The sequence below is a fragment of the Callithrix jacchus genome, chromosome X (assembly GCF_049354715.1).
Source record: "Callithrix jacchus isolate 240 chromosome X, calJac240_pri, whole genome shotgun sequence".
Classification (NCBI taxonomy): domain Eukaryota; kingdom Metazoa; phylum Chordata; class Mammalia; order Primates; family Cebidae; genus Callithrix; species Callithrix jacchus.
In genome coordinates, this window is record NC_133524.1 from 116406225 (window position 1) to 116430007 (window position 23783).

A 23783-nucleotide genomic window follows, 5' to 3' on the forward strand; every position below is an offset into this window, starting at 1 on the left:
CAAATGCCATAATAAAATAAGAGTAATTTTTTCTTCTCCCCTGAACTCGAATCTAGACTCATTTCATACTGACTTTATGAAACAATTTGACATTGAGGATTTGAATGAAGCCACGTTTATAGTTGTATTTACATTTTCTACAATGATGTTCATGAATAATTATTCACCTTGAGGATTCCTGGGAATGTTCCTCATCTTATTAACCATACCCTCCCCATACTCTTATAGTATCACCACAAAACAATTGCAAAATTTTAAAAAGTTTAAAAATAACAAAATTGACAAATGTGAGTTCATTAGAAGTTGCTAGGAAGGTTTTAAATCCTGTGGTTTTATAACTTTCTTACAATACTTGAATTTTAAAGATCTCTAGAAACTTTTTTTTAAATAAAAGTTTTATTGGAGAAAAATAGAACCACCACATACACAGGGAAAAGAGCACAAAAATTCAACTGATACAGAACAACAACTGAAAATCACAATTATCCAATGTAGTTTGCTATTACTTTTCAGTTTCTTAAACAGCTCCCATCAACTTGTTTTTTTAACAGTCTTGCTAATTTTTCAGCTAAAACAGCATCAAGTTTTCAAAAACTTAAAAGCTTCAGGGAGGAGACCTGCTTTCAAGATAACAAAAATGAGACATCAAGAGTTTCCTTGTAACAGGACCAACTCTATCTAAAAGTTGCTTAAGAATAACTCAAATCTTGTGTAATAGTCTACATCTCAGAGACCATCAGGGATGTTAGAACACTGTTGTTGATGGTCCGGTATGAAGAGATGGCAAACAAAATAGCTGCATTTGCTTGTCAGCTGAGCTCATATAAAGAAATCAGGGAGGAGCTGAGAAAATACAGGCAATGGCTGCTCAATAAGAATTATAAGTTCTGAATACCACATATAGTTAGATACCAGTGTGCAAGTTGATGCAATTAGAAAGAAATAGGCAACTTTCAAAAATACTTGGCCACAGGTCTTCGAGAAGTCAAGAAAACAATCAACAGTAGACATAAGATTCAAGATTCAAAAATCTCCTCAGGTTGAATATCAGGACATAGATAATCTTCCTAACGGCTCCAACAGGCAAGGTAATATGCTGTGGCAAAAAGCATTAAGTAGTTCTGATTTTTAAAAAACAAAACCAAAATTTTCTGCTTCTCCTCCCTTCAATGCTTCAAGGAAATAGCAGGAAGCAAAACATAAACAATAAAACACTGATGGTAAAGGGAAGCCTTTTGCTCAAATTATCAATTTGAAAAACAGTACTTTTGCCATTTTGTATATATAAACAATCCTGGGACATTTTCCTGAAAAGCAGGTGTCCAATGGCTAAGAGAACTCAACTTCAAGCAATTTTGAAAGGAAGACCAGCATGACACAGAATGTCAAATTCCCCAACAGAGGCTGTGTGGGAAAAATGAGGGAGGACCTTTACCTCCCTATGTCTAGGGTTTTAGGAAGTTAAAATGAGGATGACAAGAAAGGCTTATTTATCAAACAAAGAGAAGAGTTGGGATGTTTCAAAAAAAACTTTGGTAGAGAAAATAGAATGCTCAATCCTAGGAAGCCTGTAACAATCTACAGTTGGTCCAAGTTGAAACAAAACTGTCCTAACAACATTTAAAGTCTAAAATATGTTGAAAACTAGTTGACAAGGTTTTGCTCCTGTAACAGTTTACAAAACACGTTCATTTTGGTCTCTTTTGCAATTTTCTTATTGTATTCATTTTTAATATAAAGAAAGAGTTGGATTTTTTCTCTTCTATGACGTTCCTCTAGTACAACTGATCATTAATTTTCTATTTTAGCTATTTTTATAAGTATGTGTTAATCAGCACAGTAAACTCAGGGCTAAGCCATATATACACATCCCATACTCATAAATGGAAATTTTTAGGATGTGAATAAACAAGATATTACATAAGCAACTGTCCCCCTACTTGAAAACTTGTTTCCAAATAATTTTTCTTTTTAAAAAACATCCCTTTCAGTGTGACAGAACATTACCTAGTAAAATATCAATAGCTATGACGGTTCATTTCTCTTTTCAAGGGAAACCACAAAATGGGTGAACAACCAAGTCAAGGGTGGTTTTTCTTTTTGATAAATACATCCAGAACTCTGTACAGTAAATAAAGTTTGCATGCAGTTTAAGTGTCTTTAAATGACATTTTAAGCAAATAAACTTTTTGCTTCATATTTAACGGTGTATAAGAACCCTCCCCCCTTTTTAATAGCCACAGGGATCTCTTTCCCAGTTCCAAAGAGGAACTCATGAAGACCAGGTACGTTCTTAAGTGTTTTCTGCACATCATACTAAATAACATGCAAAGAGTTCAACAACATTCTTCTTAAAGGTAAGTATTACTCTTTAAAACGGGCATGTTAACCACTGAGAAAAAGTCCACTCAACTATTTCCATTAATTACACTGCTTCATTTGGTCAACGGTAGTAAAAAAGGAGTCAAATAGTCAAATAATATTGAGTCAACAGGTTAGTTTATCCACTGGCTACTGCGTATGACACCAAATGCAAGGCCGACATTTTATGCAATATAGTTGTACTGGTTTGGATTTTCTTTATCTCTTTCCATGTAGTCCCGATCTATTAAGGATTCTATTCTCTTCTTAAGATCAGCAGGCTGTAAGAGAAGGCAAACTTTCAATGTAAAGTTCATTATCATTGGCTCAAGTCCATTTAGTTAACACCCCATTAAAAAGACAACATTTTGGCTCATGAACTTAATCTTTTTAAAAAAGTTATTTAAATCCCTTTTTTAGAAAAAAGTATCATGAAAGTAAACTAAATTAATAAATGTCATATGCACTGAAGATTCTTTAACACCCTAAGTGTTTTTGATTTATTTTTTTTTGTAGTTTTATTTTTTTAATAGACAGGGTCTTGCTATGTTGCCAAGGCTGACCTTGAACTCGTGGTCTTGAGTGATCCCCCTAGCCTCAGCCTCACAAAGTACTAGGATTACAGGTGTGAGCTACCATGCCTGGTCCTGATTTTTTCATTTTGGAATACTTGCATATATATAGTGAGATACCTTGGAGATGGGATCCAAGTCTAAACACAAAATTCATTTATGTTCCACACATACCTTAAATAGCCTAATGATATAACTTTATATCTTTTATACATGAAACAAAATTTTGACTGCAACCTGTCAAATGAGGTAAAGTGTGGAATTTTCCACTTGTGGCATCGTGTTGGCACTCAAAAAGTTTCCAATTTTAGGGCATTTCAGATTTTGGATTTTCACATTAAGGGTGTTCAACCTGTACTATATACTATACACACATTAAACTGTCACACCTTTGTCATATTGTTAAGCAATACTTTCTATGCTTTTCTATTTTAAAGAGGTCTTCCCAGAAGAAGCTGCCCTTTGCCTGATTAAATACAAAAGACTACATTTATTGTAACTTCACATGAGGACTAAATGGTAGTTTAAGGACACAGAATACTAGTTTTGTCAAGATAGTTTGTGAAGGACACCTTTACTTTGGGCAAGAGTTAGTTGGTTTCATTTTCATAAATTAAGATTTAAAATATATTGATGAAATCACTATTTAGACCAGGTGCGGTGGTTCACGCCTGTAATCCAAGCACTTTGGGAGGCTAAGATGGGTGAATCACCTGAGGGCAAGAGTTCCAGACCAGCCTGGCTAACATGGCGAAGCCCCATCTCTATTAAAAATACAAAAAGTAGCCAGGTGCAGTGGTGCGCACTTGTAGTCTCAGCTACTAGGGAGGCTGAGGCAGGAGAATCGCTTGAACCTGGGAGGTGGAGGTTGTAGTGAGCCGAGATTGCGCCACTGCAATCCAGCCTGAGCAACAGAGCAAGACTCCATCTCAAAACAACAACAACAACAAAAACCAAAATCACTATTTAAAAGAATAACTGGCTGAGCACAGTGGCTCTCTGTAATCCCAGCACTCTGGGAGGCCAAGGCAGGTGGATCATGAAGTCAGGAGTTCGAGACCAGCCTGGTCAATATGGTGAAACCAAGTCTCTACTAAAAATACAAAAATTAGCCAGGCCTGGTGGTGCACACCTGTAATCCCAGCTACTCAGGAGGCTGAGGCAGAAGAACTGCTTGAACCCAGGAGGCGGAGGTTGCAGTGAGCCGACAGAGTAAGACTCCATTTCAAAAAGAAAAAAAAAGACTACTACATGAAATGGCTTGATAAATGAAGCATCTCATAGTCTTCATATTTCTGGTTTAATGCATCTAAGTGACTTGGATTTCTGTATCTTGAGATTTAAAAGTAATCAAGAAAGCTTGTAGCTTTATCTTCATGATTGCATTCTAAGTTCTTGGATGACAACCGCTGTATGTCTTATGTATCTAGCCTGTAAATATAATATAATCTTGTTTGCTAATAGAAGGTTTTTCAGGATAAGTAAAATGACCACTTGTTCAAGAAGGGAAAAGAGGGAAGACCGTCTGATGCAGCAGTGAAAATTTTATCTAGCAATCCCAAGGTTTGGAAATCAAATGACTTTCTCCTTATGGTGAAAGACTTAGAATATCAGCACAATATTAACTATAGTGATCCCCTAATTTCCCTAGCATCAGTGATCTCTCTGGCTTGAGGTGAAATGATTGTTAGGCAGAGCATGAGGGTGAAAGTGCAGTAATGAGGAGGCAATACTAGGTTTGGAGAAAATAAAATGCTTACCTTATTAGAACTAAGAGCTACTGAGTGCTTATTATGTAACAAGTACAGTGCTAAGATTTTTACATTCATGATCTCATTTAAACCTCACAATAACCCCACAAGGTAAGTACTACTATTATCTCCATTTTACAAAAGAGGAAACAAGATCAGCAAGGTTAAGAGATTTATGGAAGTCCAACGCTCATAAGAACCCTAAAAGCAGATCTATCCAAACTCTACCAATGTTTATCATCCAAGGGTTTGGTTAGCTACCTCCTAAAACCTGGAAAATAGGCCAGTACAACATCACATTAAGTGACTTTATTATTGGGCATTCATATTGGAACATTTCCATTTAATAACGAATTTCACTTTACTAGAACTACCACTACACTTTTCAAAAAGATGCTTAATGATGACTAGTTATCTGTATGGTTTTTAATAGATCATTTCTTATGTAAGCTATCTAAACAGAAGATTTAACTAAATCTACAATAACCAAATCTGTGAATACGACGGTATTTCAAGAGGCAAAGAAGTAAATAAACCAACCAAGAAGTTCAAAAGAAATACAGTGAATAAACCTGTAAATTTCAAAGACTCATTTAGCAGCTAGACTTTCAGGTATCCAAGTTTTTATAAGTTATTTTCCCCTTTTGTCACTGCTGCTCACATATGCTAAGAAATTTTTTTTGGAAATCATAGGCATCAACATGGGAAATTAAAACTTTTCTCCCTCTAAATGGTCATGATGTTTTAATCTCTGTTTGCAACATTTGTGTCTGAAAATCTAATTTTATCTTTTTATTTATACTTTTATTTTTTATTTATACTTTAATTTTATATTTTATGTACTTTTATTTATAATGTGTTCAATAGGAAAACATGGAAGTACCTACCTTAACTGGAAATTTCAACTGGTTGTACACTTCTGAAACAAGGAGATTGTGGCTAAGTGTCTTTCTCATCTTCATAATTCGAACAATTGCAGCATCAATTTGATACTGTCTGTCTTGAAATACTCTTTCTGTAGTACTTGCTTGTTCTTCAACCTAACAAAAAAGTTTTAAACCTAAGAATTATACCAGAAGCAAAATGTGACTACATAAATTATGCATTTTAGGGACATGACATTGTTATTGCTTTAAAGGTACTGAGTTATCTAAATGGGGTCTTATAGACACTGACAGAGGGAAAAAAACCTACAAACATAACTTTTTTCTGTTCTGATTATATTGTCCTATGCCAATGAAGTAATGCCAATACTAGTTAATAGAAAAACATCATCTCTGAATTGCTTTTCTAAAGTAGAGACAGCTGTTGCGGAATTTACCATTTTCTTTTTTTACTCCATCTTTGATATCTTCTAAAAGTGTGTATCAGTTTCAATGGGTTGTTAACCAGATTTCTCTAGGACAGTAGCTTGTTTATAAAGTGACTAACTCTGTTTGACCTCTGACTCAACGCATGGTACTAACTGGCTAAGCAAACTAGTTAGAAGTCAAACTCTTTGAAAATTAATTTTTATTTTGTAATATGTAAATCAGACATGCATGTCATTCGTGCTTACAATCCTTCAAGACTTACAGAAATGTAGGCATTTAGGAGTTGGTTTACCAATCCTGAAGCTAAAGTAAAAATGTTCATCTTTAGCAACTAAACCAAAAAACCCGTTTGAGCTTTTTGCAACAGTTTCTTCCTGGTACAGCATAAATGTTCTAAAAGCATATGGTAATCCTTTAAGGAAATATCATGTCTTTGATGTGTATGTGAAAAAGACAGGAACTTGTCTGAAGATAGTGGTTGCTATCCTACATTAAAACTTTCTTTTTTCGGCCAGGCACGATGGCTCACACCTGTAATCTCAACACTTTGGGAAGCCGAGGTGGGTAGATCATGAGATCAGGAGTTTGAGGCCAGCCTGGCCAATATGGCGAAACCCCATCTCTACTAAAAATACAAAAATTAGCCAGGCATGGTGGCACATGCCTGTAGTCCCAGCTAGTTGGGAGGCTGAGGCAGGAGAATCGCTTGAACCTGGGAGGCAGAGGCTGCACTGAGCCGAGATTGTGCCACTGCACTCCAGCCTGGGTGACAGAGTGACACTCCATCTCAAACAAAACAAAACTTTTTTTAAAAATATTGCATTAAACTTTACTGGAACTGAAACCATCAGTTTCAGAATACTATAGCTAGTTTCATTAATAGAAGTATCTCACAAATTCAAATGGCAAAAACAAACAAAATATTCACCTTCACGTTTTTTTTTTTTTTTTTTTTTTTTTTAAACAGAGTCACTCTGTCACCCAGGCTGCAGTGCAGTGGTATGATCTCAGCTCACGGCAACCTCCATATCCCAGGGTCAAGTGATTCTCATGCCTCAGCCTCCCCAGTAGCTAGGATTACAGGCATGTACCACCATGGCCAACTAATTTTTGTATTTTTAGTAGAGACGGGGTTTTGCCACGTTGGGCAGGCTGGTCTCAAACTCCTGACCTCAGGTGAACCGACTGCCTCGGCTTCCCAAGGGGCTGGAATTACAGGTGCGAACCACCGCACCTGGCCCACCTTCACTGTTAATCAAAGAAATACTGAATAAATCATTCAGATTTTTCACCAAGCAAGTTGGAAAAAGAAAATATAATCTTTAGTGCTGGTGGATAATATATAGTCTGGACAGAGTATAAACTGGTCCAGCCATTCTGGAACATGATATGACATTATATACTAAGACTCCTAAAATGTTCACACCCTTAACCCAAAAAATCTACTTCCTCAAATTTATCATATATCAAAGAGATTAAGATTTAGGTTCAAACAGTTTTCTTGCAATTTTATTTATAATACTAAAAAGTCATGAATTTAATTGCCCCAAAATGAACAGTGCTTGAATAAATTGTAAAAGCCATGTAAAAATATTACACAGCCATTTGCCATTTTTTGAAGCTATTTAATGTCATGGAAAAATTCTAAAGATTGAATATTAAATAAACAAGGTAGAATATAAAACCATGTTGAATATCAACCCAATCCTGTACCACCACTCCACCAAAAACCCAAAATCAAATGCAGAAATATATTTAGCTCAACACAGGCACAGAAAATGTTAATGGTATTGGTAGTATTACAGCTATAAAATCTTTATCTATTGCGATTAACATGTATAATTCCAGTGTGGTAGGACTGGAGAAAGTGAAAGAAATACCGTTTCTTTCATCTGGATTTGATTAATCTTTATCCTGAAAAGTTTGTGTTTGAAATCATCATTACAAATGAACTTGTCACCATCTTCGATATCTTTGCCCTTTGGATTTTTCGCCAGAACTCTAGCTTTGCCACAGGCTAAAGACTGCAGTGTTCTCCTTAACTCTCCATCCTCTGAAGAAGAAACAGAGGTATAGTTATTTGTTACTAGCATGAACAACTACTACATTCTATCTCAATCGAGCTTCCACTCCATCCCCCTATTAAAACTGTTTCACTTTTTTCCCCAAGGTTGTCATCAACGTTTCTTCATTCTATCTAGGACTTTCCTAGTCCTCTTCTTTTTTTAAAAAAAAAAAAAAAAAAAAAAGAGATGGAGTTTCACCATGTTGTCCAGGCTGGTCTTGAACTCCTGAGCTCAAGTGATCCACCTACCTGGCCTCCCAAAGTGCTGGGATTACAGGTGTGAGCCACCACGCCCGGCCCCTAGTCCTCTTCTAAAGGTGTCGATTATCATACCATGTGGGCAACTACCAAATCTTCCAAAATGACATTTCACTTCTCTCTTAAATTCTCCGCACGTTTAAGGGGCAATTCCACCTCTCTGTTGTACTACCAACTGTAGTTACATCCAAATTTCGATTCATCATCTTCTCCATACAACTGTGTCCTCTTTCCAATTGTCAGTGGTAACACTACTAACCTTCTCAGTTGGGAAACCCTGAAATAATCTTTTAACTTTTCCTTCTCTGTCATCCTCAACATAATAGCTAGCCACTGCTTCCAGGGACATGTTTTCTCCATTCTCATGGCCTCATTCTAAGTCTAAGTCCTTTCCACTTTATGCCTCAATTATCCCAATACCATCTAAACTGGAATCCTTTCATTTTTCCAGTTGTCCTGTATATTGATTTCAGTAAGTCGTCCAAATAATTACTTCCACCATGCCACACAGTTGAGACACTACAATGTAAGTTTCATTTGCTAGATTTATCAGGTTCTCCACAATCAGTACCTACTCATCTTACCTAATTTTGTAACTCACTACTCCATGTTACAATTAAACTCTTCATGATTCTTATGATTCTATGCTACAATTAAGCTCTTCATGGGCCTATACTGTGCCCATTCCTACTACCAAATCTTGTCTCAAAATATTTCCCCTTGCTGTATATGCCTTCTCCCTGACCCAAACTTGAAGGCCCAGCTCAGATCCCACTTTCTTCATGACAGCTTTCCCAATTGCACCAGTCCACAGAGATCTCTTGCTTTGTCAAATTCTTAACACACTTGTAGTCAGCATTACAAGCCAGTACTTACTGGTTTTGACATATTTCAAGTGTCATTTCCCCCTTTTCCTATATAAATTAAGAGTTCTGGGCCAGGCACGGTGGCTCACACCTATAATTCCAGCACTTTGGGAGGCCAAGGTGGGTGGATTACCTGAGGTCAGGAGTTCAAGACCAGCCTGGTCAACATGGCAAAACCCCATCCCTACTAAATATATAAAAAAAGTTATCTGGGCATGGTGGTGAGGACCTGTAATCCCAGCTACTTGGGAGGCTGAGGCAAAAGAATGGCTTGAATCTGGGAGGCAGAGGTTGCAGTGAGCCAAGATGATGCCACTGCACTCCAGCCTGGGTGACAGAGCAAGATTCCATGAAGCGGGTAGGAGGGAAGTTCTGGCTGGGTGCAGGGGCTCATGCCTGTAATTGCAGTACTTAGGGAAGCTGATGCAGGAAGATCCTTTGAACCCAGAAGCTCGAGAACCAGGCTGAGCAATATAGTGAGACCCTGTCTCTATAAAACAGTTTTAAAAAATTAGCCAGGCATGGCGGCACGCACTTGTAGTCCCAGCTGCTTGGGAGGCTAAGGCAAGAGAATCACTTGAGCCTGAGCCATGACTGTACCACTGGACTCCAACCTGGGTGATGGAGTGAGACCCTATCTCAAAAAAAAAAAGCCCTCAAAAGAGTTCTGTTGCAAGGGATTACTCCTATACATGTATCTCCCAGACCTCTTAACATAGTGGTGTGCACATAGTGAACACTTAAATGTTTGCTAATCAACTGATTCAACACAAACCTATTCCAGTTGCCTGCTTGATCTCTTCTAAACTGAACTCCTCTCCCTCATTAAACATTAGCAGCACCAGTGTTTGAAAAAGAGAAACCTGGAGTTCTTTTTTACCCTGTTGGAGAAATAAAGGTATTTAGCCATCACTTTTTTAAAAATGCATGAAAAATTAATCAAATCATCTCTTATAGGAAAAGCATTTTTCAATTAGTGGATTCAGAAACATGAGTAGCCTTATCCAGCAAAGCCAGTTGAGGTGGTAATAACAGTATTTCAGTGTGGGATTCTAGGTGTGACCCTACCTAATATAAGGGGAAGGATTAGCTGACTTTTTAATAGGTCTTTTTAAAGCCTTATAATTAAAAAGAATAAAGTAATGAAAATTAATCAGCCTTATGTGTCATTCTAGGTATTCATCACAAGCAGTAAGAAATCACTATTTCAAATGTAGTTTTGATTTGTTTGATTCTGATTAGTCATGAAAAGCTGACGTTTTTTGAGATTAGATATGCGCATTGTTCCCCTTAACTCCCACTTATTCGTAGCTGCCAGCAACAAGATTTCTGTCAAGGAGTGGCAGTGTTAGGCTGGGTGTAGTCACTCATGCCTGTACTCCCAGCACTTTAAGAAGCTGAGGCAGGAGGATAGCTGGAGCCCACGAGTTTGAGGTTACAGTGAACTATGATTGTGCCACCATACTTCTGCCTGGGTGACAGCGTAGGACCCTGTCTCTAAAAAACAAATACATCAAAATAGGAAGTGGCAGTGTGAAGTTTTCATCCACAGGTGAGGAAAGGACGGGGGAAGTTCAATGCATTTCGTTTTGCAGAAGGGCCAAATCAATTGTGGAAATACCACACACCTAAAATTACTTAAAAATATATAAAAGCTGTGACAAGGTATCACTGTTGTCATATAGATATCTAGGATACATTTATAAAACAATAGCTTAAACCTTCAGGTAAGAAGGATGACCTAAATATTAAAGATAAAGATGAAAACTGAAAGCTTTGGGAACATCTACTTACCTCTTTAAATTCTGCTTTTAGCACACAGTGTCCTAGGGTTGACTGCCACTGAAGTTTCCTGCCACTATGTTTGCCTAGGTAAAATGTCTTGAAAATCTCCTGAAGTTTTACCATCTAAATAAAGTAAATAAAATAAGGTTTTACTTAAGCTCAGTATCCAATACCACATTTATCACCTTTTATACTTATATCATGTGACATAATTTCTGGAAAATTTTAAGACTATATCCAGTAGGTCCACCATTACTTTAATGACAAATAATGATCTCCCAACCACCAAATCAAATGGGATTTATTAGGATTTATACCCTTTGCTCTCTCTCTACCGTTTAATCATCCCTTTTTGAAACATTCACCTGCAGCAGATTTTGTGCCTCTGCACTATGCTGGTTCCTTTATCTGACTGTTGCTTCTGCATTGGTTTCCTTCACAGGTTCCTCTTTCTACCATCTGCCAAATGTGAGCCTTTTTAAAAATTCTGCCGCTGCCATTTTTTCTTCCTCTTTGAGAGAGATCTCCTCCCTGGCTTTCATAATCATCTCCATGGAGGATTCTCAACATCTATCTGTCTAGCCTTAATCCCTTTTATGGGCTTCAGTCCTGGGCTAGACAGTTTCCTGGGAGTCAGGACAGATTTAATCAAGCACCCACCATTCAGCAATCCCACCTATGGGTGAAATATGCACAAGAATTCTTAATAGCTAGGTAGAATGAGGAATATAATCTGGAAAGATGGAAGAAGAGCCAGGGAAACTGACCCTGCACTCAGAAATTTGGTATTGTCAGCTATGTGCTTAACTGGACTTAGAAGTACAAAAGTAAAACATTAAAGCAGTTGGTATTTGGTGCTGATGTGTTTACTGACATACACTTTTTAAAAAGTATCTATGCCAGGCCTGGTGGCTCATACCTGTAATCCCAGCACTTTAAAAGGCCTAGGCAGGGGAGATAACTTAAGCCCAGGAGTTCAACACCAGCCTGAGCAATACAACGAGACCCTGGATCTCTGATTTTTTCTAAATATCTACTTTTAAATGATAAGCAAAATGGAAGTGCTATGACTTCTATGCCTATAACTAAGGTTCTGAACAGTAACTCTTACCTCTGGTGGTAAATGAACTTCCATAGGCACATATGTTGGCCAATAGCCCATTGTCAGGATATTCACAGTTAACTCAATATTACCCGGAACATTCTGATTCTGCATATACTAAAAGAAGATCAACACACACACTGAGATGTTAAAACTGTATACATTTCCTATCATAATAACCTAGTTAAGAAGTTCCTTGTTTTGAAATTACATGCAAATAATGGCCATCCTTAAAATAAAACGCAACTATTAAGAGGACTTTAAATGAAGCCTACACAAAATGCACTAGGCAAGTATAGAGGTTAACACTGATACAAAGACATACAAGGCTCACATTATCTCATTATAGGCAGTCAACTTAAATAATTTTTCACATACAGCTGGGCTGTTATAGGATCTCTTCTCCATTATTTTCCCCAATAACACCTGCAGTCCCCACCTTTAAATACCCCTGTGTGGCTTAAACACCTTGCAGCAACCCCCATTCCTCACCCCACCAGTCAGCCCAAGTCTCCAGTTTTTCGCTTGCTCCACTGCCTGTCTGCAGGGAGAGACCTGGAGTAGGGAAGGAAGAAGAGGGGAAAAGGGCAAAGCAGGTAAGCCCTATTCTGTAGCTACTATAGGATCTATAATCTTACTGGCCCTGATTTTTTTCTTAATACTTTCACTTCCACTTTCCAACTTAGCAACACTGTGGGGTACAGAAGTCACTATTAAAACCCCAAAAGAGGAAAATTTAATTTGCCATCACTATCACCTATGTTCTTCAATATTTCAAAACTACTTTCTACCTACATCTTCAAAACTGTGGATCTAGCTTTCTATTCCCAATGTCCCCAAAGACTTTATACAGCTACATTATCACTTCTCCTCTCCCCATTGCAAGCTCTGAACATGCAAATCACCAAATGGTAACATGCTGGGGAAAGCCCTGTTCCCACTATCTACCTATAGCTTTTCTTGTACTGACCTCAGTTCAACTCATTTTATTTTTATTTTTGTGTTATTCTGGGTGTTTGTTAAAAATAAATCCTAAAGTAGGTCAAATATACTTCTATTTCATTGATGATTTTTTTCTACTGTGAATATCACCTCAGTTGCCATGAAGTAATTACAACAAACATGTTTCTATTTATCCTCTTCTGTAGAAATCACGGCGAGCAGATAACTAAATATAACTAAGTTTGAGGAACTAAGTAAGAGTTTAACTCACTTTTACCTGTTTGAACTGAATCATGATGTCTTTAGAAAGTTCCATGTCTTTAAACATTCCTTCAAGTTTGCTGGTGAAAGCAGCTCCGCATTCTATTAAAGGTGTTTGTACATGTATAATATTTTAAAATGGTAAAAACAAAAGAGGTTTAAAATGGTAAACATGAAATACAAAACTTATTTTAGTATGAAGTATGATCTGTAACTATTCATAAGAATAAAAAGAAATCCTTACCCCAAAGTGTATGCCCCATTAATTCAGAGTCAAACTCTTTAATCCTGTAGTAACCTTATCTACTATTTAGGTATAAAATAAATGGGAAATTTTTATACAAATAATAAAACCAAGAACAAGGTTTTATCTTCAAAAACACGACAGCTCTGGATATATGTACAGTAAGTTGGAAACCTCAGGAGCTTGCTCAATTTATGTTTTCATCATATATACATAGACATGATTGACACAAGAGGAAACTAATTGAAAGAGTAAAAGGGTAACATTCTCCTTCAAAAATCAAAGAAAAGGAATGGGAAGAATGAGAAACCTACCATGTTTAAGTTTGGACAGCATTGATTTTTCAGCATCTACAGATGCACTCTTCCCAACCAACAGGCGCTTAGCTAAATCTTTCTTATAGAAGGCCTCAAAAACATCCTTCCCTATGTAAAAAACATGCAAAATTTATAATATTTCAATAAAAAGTTCTGACAAAACTGCTTCAAAGTGCTTTAATAAATCACACCATTATTCCAAGTTATTTTACTTTACACATTTTATCTAAGTTTGTTAAATGCAAGTAACAGTAAAGATGCATTTTAGTGTCAGACATTTCAAAGTTTTTATTGTAAAACTTTTTTGCATTTAACTGTCTTTATTGCATTAATTTTTCTTCAGAAAAGCTTTTGTGGACTGGTAGCTTTGGTGCAAATATTGGAGAGATTAAACCAAGTAGCACAAACTAAGGCACTTCATACTAGAAGAGTCAAAGCATAGGACAATTAGGTAACATTCCTCAAGTATCCCCCCAAAGAATTAAAAACAATTTTAAATCTGTAATTCCCAAATAAATATTCCCTCCAGGTTGAATATACGTGCTAGCTTCTCTGTTGAGTGCTATTTTAAAAGAAAAATATTAAAACATTAGTAAATACTTACCATAGATAAATCTAAATATGATCATAATTTTATCCAACATTTTCTCAAGTTCTTCATCTGTAGCTTCTTTGTTGCCCGCACGAAGCTTTGAATCTACATACTTAGCTAAAATGGGAAAGAAGTTTGTTGTTTAATAACCAGGGGAATACATGAAATACTGGGCACTATACCCAAAGAATATCATACACTCAGTTTTTCAATACTTCAGAAACTTATATGCACTTTTTAAAGTCTCCAAAGTCAGGGAGATCAAATGACTTGTTCAATGCCATGCAGCTAAGATCAGGGCCTGAACGCAAACCCAAGTGTGCTGACTCCAGATCAAATTTACTTTCCACTATTCTGATGTTTATGGATATCCTGTGGGGTAGGCCTCATGTGGCCCTATGAAGGCATAATCAAAGCCACTGAAAGACATGGGACATCTTCTGGAGTGTCTATTTTACAGGGATAATAAGCAATCTTAAACATTACTTTTCTATTAAAAGAAACCAGACACATCATAGAGTAGAAGGTAAAATTTGCTACATGTTTAAGGATAAATAATAGATAGGCTGCAACAAAATTTCATCCATTTGGCAGAGGACCCTAGACCTTGCAGGTTACCTCCTCCTCTGACACTAAAGGTACTTGGGTGGAAAAACTTGAGAAGCACTGTAGTATATACCAGATCCTTACATTAAATGGACCCAGATTATTAGGTTTATTTTTGCTCTGGACTTTTTCCTTTTTCACTGACAACTGTAATTTCATGCTGCCCTTTCTTACAGTTTGAAATAATACCCTGCCGCATTTATAAATCACTTTAGGCTTGGAAAACAGATAAGCTTATTATCAATAAAGGTAAATAGGGCCCAACATACTTACAAAGAAGCACATTATGTTTGACATGTAGACTTTCATTCAGTATTTACATCTAGGTTTTTAGAAGTACTTTTCAAACTTAATATATTGGCTAAGCAACTTCAAACAAATGAGGAATTAGCAATACTACAACCTTGTAAAAACTTCAGACTGATTAAGATTTTCAAAGAACATCATTAAACAACTGGAAAAAGGACTGGAAAACATACCTATAAGTTCAGCCGGTTTATTTGGTCTTTTGTTAATAAATGTTTCGAATGCTTCTTTCATGGCATTGATAAATTTCTCATTCTTCAGAAAGCAGATATCAATTATATGGTCAACCTTATCTTTGAAATCCAGCAATTCTTGAACCATGGTTTTATCTTTTTCAGGATTAATTACAATAGTGCTGCCAAATGCCTACAACAAAAAAAATCCCCACTTTTTACTTAATTGTCTACAATGAAATTGTAAATGAATTATCTATAAGGAAAACAATCCCCGAACCATATTTTAAGTGGCACATATATTTAAAGATCTCAAAAAAGTAAAATAAAGCTATTTTTAAGATGGAATCTTGCTATGTTGCCCAGACTAGTCTCAAACTCCTGGGCTCAAAGGATCCTCCTGCCTCAGCCTCCCAAGTAGCTGGGGTTACAGGCATGCACCACTGCACCTGGCAAAATAAAGCTGTTTGTGAAATGAGGAAAAAAATATAAAGTGCTAAAATATCCAGACTGATAACCACTCATCTATAATAAAAAATAATAAGGAATGATCACAGTGCATATGATATCATAACAGGGTATTATTAAAAGCCTCTGGGATCTTTTCCTTATTTTTAAAGAAGTCAGCTTTCAATTTCCTTAAAATGGCAATCTGGCTTTAGTGTAAGATTGAAGAAAGGAAAGAAATCTGGGGTTCAAAGTCGTCTTTCTTTTTCTACACTCACTACTTTAAGTGCTAGAGATAGAAATCATGTCAAACATCAGTCAGGTTTTATAGCTGATATGCCACACAGCTACCATTCTCAGGTTAACTGTTCTCAAAATTCCCATTACTTTTCAAAACAAATTTAAAATTCCCTTAAAAAAATTGGATCAAGGCCAGGTGCGGTGGCTCACACCTGTAATCCCAGCACTTTGGGAGGCCGAGGTGGGTGGATCACTTGCCATCAGGAGTTCTAGACCAGCCTGAGCAACATAGTGAAACCCTGTCTCTACTAAAAATACAAAACTAGCCAGGCATGGTGGTGTATGCCCGTAATTCCAGCTACTTGGGAGGCCGAGGCAAGAGAATTGCTTGAACCTGGGAGGCGGAGGTTGCAGTGAGCCAAGATTGCACCACTGCACTTGAGCCTGGGTGACAAGAATGAAACTCGGTCTCAAAAAAGAAAAAAGAATAAAATTGGATCAAGCAAGAAATGCTTGCCAATATGCATTCTTGATGTGTAGATAAGCCATAAGAGAGGAAAATCACAGGTAAATTGTTAATACCTTGATGTATTCAATCCACTGCTGCAAAAGAACCTGAACTCCACCTCGAACTCTACTGAAGAGCTGATACAGGAGGGACAAATCTTGAATTCGGTTTTCATCAAGGAGATTATTTAAACCTGCATTTTAAAACATTTTGGCATTAAAATATAGTGAATAAGATTATCAGACATTTTAATAAAATCTGAGTTGTAATCATTGTGATACTGGTTTGAACTACACCTAGTCTGTATGTGAGTTGTAATGTCCTTTGACTTAAACCCAACCATCTCTCTGGATGAAAACAAAATTTAGCAACTTTAGTCATTATAAAAATAAAAATAGGCAGGCACAGTGGCTCACACCTGTAATCCCAGCACTTTGAAAGGCCAAGGCAGGAGGATCAATAGAGCCCAGGAGGTTGAGACCAGCCTGGGCAAAATAGTAAGACCTCACCCCCATTTTAATTTAAAAAGTTAAAAAAAAATTTAAAATAAAAATCATTAACCGCATAAGGGTTTGTACCATTTAGAATGATAGATTAGAGGCATAAACAAGTTTATAAAAACTGGTTCACATAAATATACATTATAAACACCTCATATATATAGTAGCCATATTATGTACATAGCTACATTTCAGAATATTGGAAATGGCCTGTGAGATGTCAAAAGCCATGCATAAATAGGTCAAATTTAAATGAGGCTCTAATAAACATTTGATTTTCAGGATGAAATAACAGTATAACTGTATTAAATGTCTAAATACATAAATTTTTATACAAAAGAAAATATTGTTGGAGAGAAAGGTAAGGCTTTTACCTATCTGTGGCATTCTCAAAGTAAAATGCAGGGTATACTCTCATGATCATTTGGGATTAGAAATGCTTGGTTTTACATGCCATGAACAAGAGAAAACACTCACCACTTTAGTATAAGATGGAATACCTTTCCTTACTGAAAGCTTACAAATTAAGTCAAGAATTTCCCATTTTTTGTCTTTTCTTTTGTTTAAAGAGATGAGAGTCTCACTATGTTGCCCAGGCTGACCTTGAATTCCTGGGCTGAAGCAATCCTCCTGCCTCAGCCATTCAAATAGCTGATACTACAGGCACATATCAACCACTGTTTCTTTATTGGTATTGGTGGATCCCTTTCTTCTTTCTAGTTCCTGTATCTTTCAGATAAGAAAATTGGCACCTCCAGGAAGTTTACTGTGATTAATAAGGATTATGTCCATCCTCAGAAATGCAGCCACATGCTATCAAACTTTTAAAAGAGCAACATCTTTAAAAAATTCCCTACTAGTTTGCCACTACCATTTAAAAAGTAATCTCTTAATTTACAAATTGCCAATTACCTTTCTGAAGAATTGCTGTTAAGTGTTCACCTAAGAGTTGTTTTTCTACAGTAGCAATTAATGACTTCCTGCAAGGAAAAAAAAAAAGTTTAGTATTATTGACGTTTGAATTCCAGAAAATGTAAAGCCTCTCCTGAGGAAAAAAAAAATCAAATAGCTCATTTTGTGTTAATTTCAAGATTCCTATCCTATGTATACATTTATTGGCACTTAGAGTTACTATACTTTATACCTAAAAGAAGAAAACACAAAGGAATTGATGGGAAAAATTCTTTTAAATGCCTCTTTTAGAATTCGATTTACATCATGAAATAAATATCTCCATGATCTTGCTGTAGCTGGCTTTTTCCAAGTTTTGCTACTTTTATCAGGAAGGTAAAGATATACTATTTACAGAAGCCCCTCGATTGACAATACTTAGGAGAGCACAGAAATAGGAGAATCCACTGAATTTTAACTGGCCTGAAGAGTTTAATGTTCATATCAATCTCTAATATTATTTCTAAATTACATTCTAAACACACACACACACACACCCCCCTAATAATTGAATCCTTGATGAAAACTAACTAGGGAAAGAATAACTTGAAGCTTGCATTATGAAAACAACTGTTAACATTTCAAATCACAACTGAAAACAGTTAATTGTTAGGATGCCTAAAGTGCTACAAGTCATTTAACAACAGCTTAAGACAATTACATTAAGCATGTAATACTTACTGGGTGGTCTGATCTAAGTAAGTAATAAGTCTGTCTGCTTCTTCTTCTAGACGTTTGTTAACGTGATGAAGATATTCAGGAACCTACAAAGATAGTTTTTTATATTATTGTTTTCCTCCCCATAAATCACTCAGAAAATGTCAAGTCCAAAAGATCCTGGGAGCAGCCCTGTCAAATGTGACAGGGTAGAATCATATGTAAAATTATAGGTAGAGTTTATGATCCAGAATTCTGGCCTTTAAGAAGAGAGAAAAGAAAGGAGCACCTAAGTGAGAGAAGAGCATCACAATGTTGGGAAGATAAATGCAAAGGGAAGTTTATATTCTACAAAGTAAGGTCTACTGTGAGAGACAGTGAATTTATTAGTCATGATTTTTAAATACCTCTCTTTCTTGCATTAATTTTTGGCCTTCAGCTGCATAGAGCCGGTTAGTTTCTTCCAAAAATCGTTGTTCAAAAGAATCTTGATAAATCTGGGAGGGAGAACAAAATGAAGGATATGATTTACTTAGTAAATATTTACTAAATGTCCTATATGTCTATGTAAACAGCATTATGGATTTGGTTTTTAAACATCAAACTAGGATCCTTTTGTAGTTTAGAAGCATGCTGATTGGGGTTTTATGCTCATGTATGAGATGTGCTTCCTTCAAACCTTGTTATGACATCAGCACATTACCTGTCTTATGTGGGGGGAAAAAAACTAGGAATAGCAATCAACTCTGTAAAATATGTGTAGTGGTTAACTTACTTGCAAATCAGACAGCATGCTTAAAAGGCTTCGGAGTAAACTTCTATCAATTGCTTCACCATTCCTTTCCCTCTCAATCAAGAGAAGGATGCCATCAATTGTCTTATTCTGGACTTTCTGATCACTTATAATATGAGCCCTAAATAACTCCAGTCCCATGTCCCTAAAATAAAAAACACATATAATCTAAATTACTTGACAATACCACTTCTGAAGAGGTTTGCTTAACTTCTTACCACATGTTGCCATGTTAATTATAGTCCCAGGCTTTGAAGCAGCAATTGTAAAAGAATAAAATCCACATATTTAATTTTGAATAACATTATTAGATTAAAGCATACAGGAAACTCATTTTGTCTTTAATGAGAACTGAAGCTAAATTCCTATTTTCCTCCATAACTAAGTTTTGTTGTATTATTTCTTTTTATGGATTTCTTTCTTGCTCAAATAAAGAGACAAAATTAGTTCAAAGACATAAAACAATTTTCACTGTACTGGCATTGAAAGCTTATTTGGTTATTTATCAATTTGTTTCAATACTCAAGAAGCAGGGAATTCTGTCATTGCTGTAAGCAGATGATAGGTACATGATAGGGGGAAGAGTTCATGATACCATTCTATTTTCATGTATACATGGACTTTTCCATAATGTTAAATGAGTGAACTCTTGATGATCAGCAGCAAACTGAATCACAATCATAGACATTCCAGAGCAAATTTTAGTCCCCTTAACAAAAAAAGTCTTCATAAATTAATATATGCCCAGGGTTATATAGTAATGTTAGCTATCTTCAATATTAGCAAAGACAGATTATTAGGAAGATAAAACTGCTACAAAGGAAAGCCTAGAAGCCAAATGTGAATTTTTAGAATATTCACAGTATTGCTTATACTCTTTCATTAGTGTAATTAAGATCTGAGTATGATTTGGAACAATCTTTTCATGTTTTACCGGCATCCTTACCAAATGGAGGGTAGCATTGAATTCTGAAGAACATAAGTTCTATCCAGAAACAAAAAAATGCTCCTGATCATGATCTGCCAATGGAAAAAAAAAAGAAATCAAACAATTTTTATACGTTGTGAAGTTGAAATATTTGCTTTCAGTAAGAATAAAACTGAAGGGTTCGTCTGTATATATATTAATTACTAGGATCTAATATGCAGATAAACATATCTATCTGAGAATAGGCCCATATCATTTTTATTATTTGACTGTCTTAATCCTTGTTGTGTTTTCTAGAAAGGAAGGCACTTAAAATGACCCTCCCTCTGACTTATTACCTGAGAAGTAATTGAAAAATAACAGGGAATCAAGGGGACACTCATATAATTCTTCCTTAGCCACAGTGCTAGGCAATGAAGTTGCCTTACATTACACATGTGAGGTTTTTAGTTTTCAGTTGGGGGTGGGGGGGATGGATTTTAGGATTTTGATCTGTAGAATATAAGATATAAACTAATACCAGATTAAGGAAAATGGAAAAGGTTGTCATCTGAATAAACTAAAATAAGGACCATCAGGCAACTTAACAGGTAATCAAGTATTGAACAGGAAAACCATCAAGAGAGGAAAAAAAATAAGAGTGACAGACAAAATGTAGCTTTTTAATGAATGAGATAAATACATTTTTGGTGTGACAAAAATAAAAATGAACCTAAGGTGCGAGTCATTCTGAAATGCAAGTTTACCTGTAACCTGTGGTTTTAAAATAGAAAACTCAACCAAAACTAGTTTCCAATATAAAAACGGAACAGATATTGAAGCAATCTCCCTATTGTCAAGTTTTAAAAATTAACATTCCTGCATTTGAAGAAATGTTTTTAACTATTAATACGGTGTTTAGCTGAAATATAATACCTTTTCCAACCTACCATTTGTCTGCAATGATTTTGCCAACATCTATCAATCTTCTTTAGAAAAAGAACACTATCCAATGAATCCCTGAAACATATGTTAAGGATATTTTAAAGCATTTAATACAAGTAATATGTGCCATGTGACAGACAGCACATTAGTCTTAAATATGAATACCTTGTATACTAAATGAAACCAAATGGCACTTTTTTATGAACCAAAGTGCTATTACTTTATTTGTAAAAGAAAAAAAAAAGTGGATTATACTAAAAAACACCTTTAAAAACAAGTCTTAGACGTAACTGAACCTCGTGTTTTCAGTTTATGATTTCCCTTGGATTATTCCTCAAGTAGAAATCTATTAGGGTAAAAAGGGTAAAGACATAAGGACATCATATTTACATGAATACCACATGTAGTTCTGGATACGAATTAAGGCTGAAAAGTCAAAATGTATTTCTTCTTTCTCAAAAAACACAAGGCACAAAAAATATCAAACCTACAAAACACAGGCATTCTACTTCAACCTGGGTTAAATAGTGAGGGGTAGGGACAGAGAGGAATACAAAGCTACTTAAGATTTTTTTTTAAAAAGGATATTCTCTGAATTGATGAATCTGTGCTTTGATGTGATCTTCACAGATCTGTCTCAGCTGTTTGTACAAGTTTGCAGAAATCTTGTAAGAACAGAGATTTTCTACGGCCTGCAAGTTAAACACATACTTTCTTGAGGAGAGGATGAAGGATTTCTCAACTATTTATATCAGATTCTTATTAATTTGATATTTCTATCACATCAGCTTATTAAAAAGGGTTATTCATCCACTTAAGACACAAGGTAGAACAAAATATATCAATGTGAGTGGCAAACTTTTTCATAACAAATATACTGTATCAAAAAAGAACAAATTACAGGTTGAACATCTCTAATCCAAAAATCTGAAATCCAAAATGCTCAAAAATCTGAAACTTTTTGAATGCCAACATGATTCTCAAAGAAAATGCTACTTGGGCTGTGTGCAGTGGCTCATGCCTGTAATCCTAACACTTTGGGAGGCCAAGGTGAGAGAACTGCTTGGCTAGGAGAACAGCCTAGGCAACTGTGATGGTTAATATTGAAGGATACAAAGTACTGATCCTGGGTGTGTCTGTGTGGGTGCTGCCAAAAGAGATTAACATTTGAGTCAGTGGGATGGGGAAGGCAGATCCACCCTTAACCTGGTGGGTACAATCTAATCAGCTTCCAGTGAATATAAAGCAGGCAGAAAAACGTGAAAAGGAGAGACAGGCGTAAGCTCCCAGCCTACATCTTTCTCCTGTGCTGCATGCTTCCTGCCCTCAAACGTTGGACTGCAAGTTCTTCAGTTTTGGGACTCAGACTGGCTCTCTTCAGCTTGCAGACAGCCTGTTGTTTGACCTTGTGATAGTGTAAGTTAATGCTTAATAAACTCCCCTTTATATATACATCTCCTACTAGTTCTATCCTTCTAAGAGAAGCCTAATATAGCAAGAAAGTACGACCCCATCTCTACAAAAAAATTAAAAATTAGTTGGGCATAGCGGTGTGCACCTGTAGTCCCAGCTATTCAGGAGGCTGAGGCAGGAGGATCACTTGAGCCCGGGAGTTTAAGGTTAGAATGAACTATGATTATGCCACTGCACTCCAGCCTGGGGAAAAAGTGAGACCTTGTCTCAAAAATAAAAAAGCTGTCTTGTTGTTTAAAATGCTAATCATTTTCACAAGCAGAGCTTCATTGTGGGTTTAAAAAAGAATTTCACCAATTGTTTATGTATCAAATGGGTCAGGCAGTCCTACTACAACTGAATTAAGGTTTACTTAAACTTTCTTGGGTTTTCCTGAACAGAACAAAGCAGAAATTACTGCTAACAGTATGATAATGAGTATGATATAATACCAAGAAATTTTTGCCAACATTTCAGTTTAAGAATAGTTAAATATAGATTTTAAAATTTGTGCCCAGGCATGGTGGCTCATGCCTGTAATCCCAGCACTTTGGGAGGCAAAGGTGGGCAGATCACAAGGTCATGAATTCAAGACCAGCTTGACTATGGTGAAACCCCGTCTCTACTAAAAATACAAAAATTAGCCAGGTGTGGTGGTGCGTGCCTGTAATCCCAGCTACTCAGGAGGCTGAGTCAGGAGAATCGCTTGAACCCAGGAGGTGGAGGTTGCAGTGAGCCGAGATCACACCACTGCACTCCAGCCTGGGCGACAGAGTGAGACTCCATCTCAAAAAAATAAATAACATTTGTACAACTGAATTGACACCAAGTACAAAAGAAATGACTGCATTTTTACTTCATTCTAATAA

At 36.2% G+C, this 23783-nt stretch overlaps 1 protein-coding gene and 1 non-coding gene across 10 annotated transcripts in view; one reads left to right on the forward strand and one right to left on the reverse strand.

The window, feature by feature from the left end:
• Window positions 1-377: 377 nt before the first annotated feature.
• Window positions 378-23783, reverse strand: part of CUL4B (cullin 4B) — a 73050-nt gene continuing 49644 nt past the window's right edge. For 5 of the 9 annotated variants that reach the window (XM_078362361.1, XM_008989848.4, XM_017968446.4 and 2 more), the window contains 19 exons: window positions 22051-22154; window positions 21468-21537; window positions 20557-20630; window positions 19593-19755; window positions 19225-19314; window positions 18842-18924; window positions 18122-18189; window positions 16784-16902; window positions 15515-15707; window positions 14442-14546; window positions 13835-13945; window positions 13293-13378; window positions 12566-12628; window positions 12083-12190; window positions 10981-11094; window positions 9962-10067; window positions 7878-8050; window positions 5572-5724; window positions 378-2642 (listed from right to left, as the gene is read on the reverse strand). In XM_078362361.1, coding sequence (XP_078218487.1) covers window positions 2547-2642; window positions 5572-5724; window positions 7878-8050; window positions 9962-10067; window positions 10981-11094; window positions 12083-12190; window positions 12566-12628; window positions 13293-13378; window positions 13835-13945; window positions 14442-14546; window positions 15515-15707; window positions 16784-16902; window positions 18122-18189; window positions 18842-18924; window positions 19225-19314; window positions 19593-19755; window positions 20557-20630; window positions 21468-21537; window positions 22051-22154 — 2079 coding nt within the window. In that variant the 3' untranslated portion in view covers window positions 378-2546. Of the gene's footprint in view, window positions 2643-5571; window positions 5725-7877; window positions 8051-9961; window positions 10068-10980; window positions 11095-12082; window positions 12191-12565; window positions 12629-13286; window positions 13379-13834; window positions 13946-14441; window positions 14547-15514; window positions 15708-16783; window positions 16903-18121; window positions 18190-18841; window positions 18925-19224; window positions 19315-19592; window positions 19756-20556; window positions 20631-21467; window positions 21538-22050; window positions 22155-23783 lie in introns of all 9 variants that reach the window. The other 4 variants (XM_078362363.1, XM_017968445.4, XM_008989850.5 and 1 more) reach the window with 2 other exon arrangements.
• LOC118150842 (small nucleolar RNA U13) lies at window positions 19427-19530 on the forward strand. Its single transcript, XR_004738973.1, has one exon. It is a non-coding gene; the product is annotated as a small nucleolar RNA U13 (small nucleolar RNA).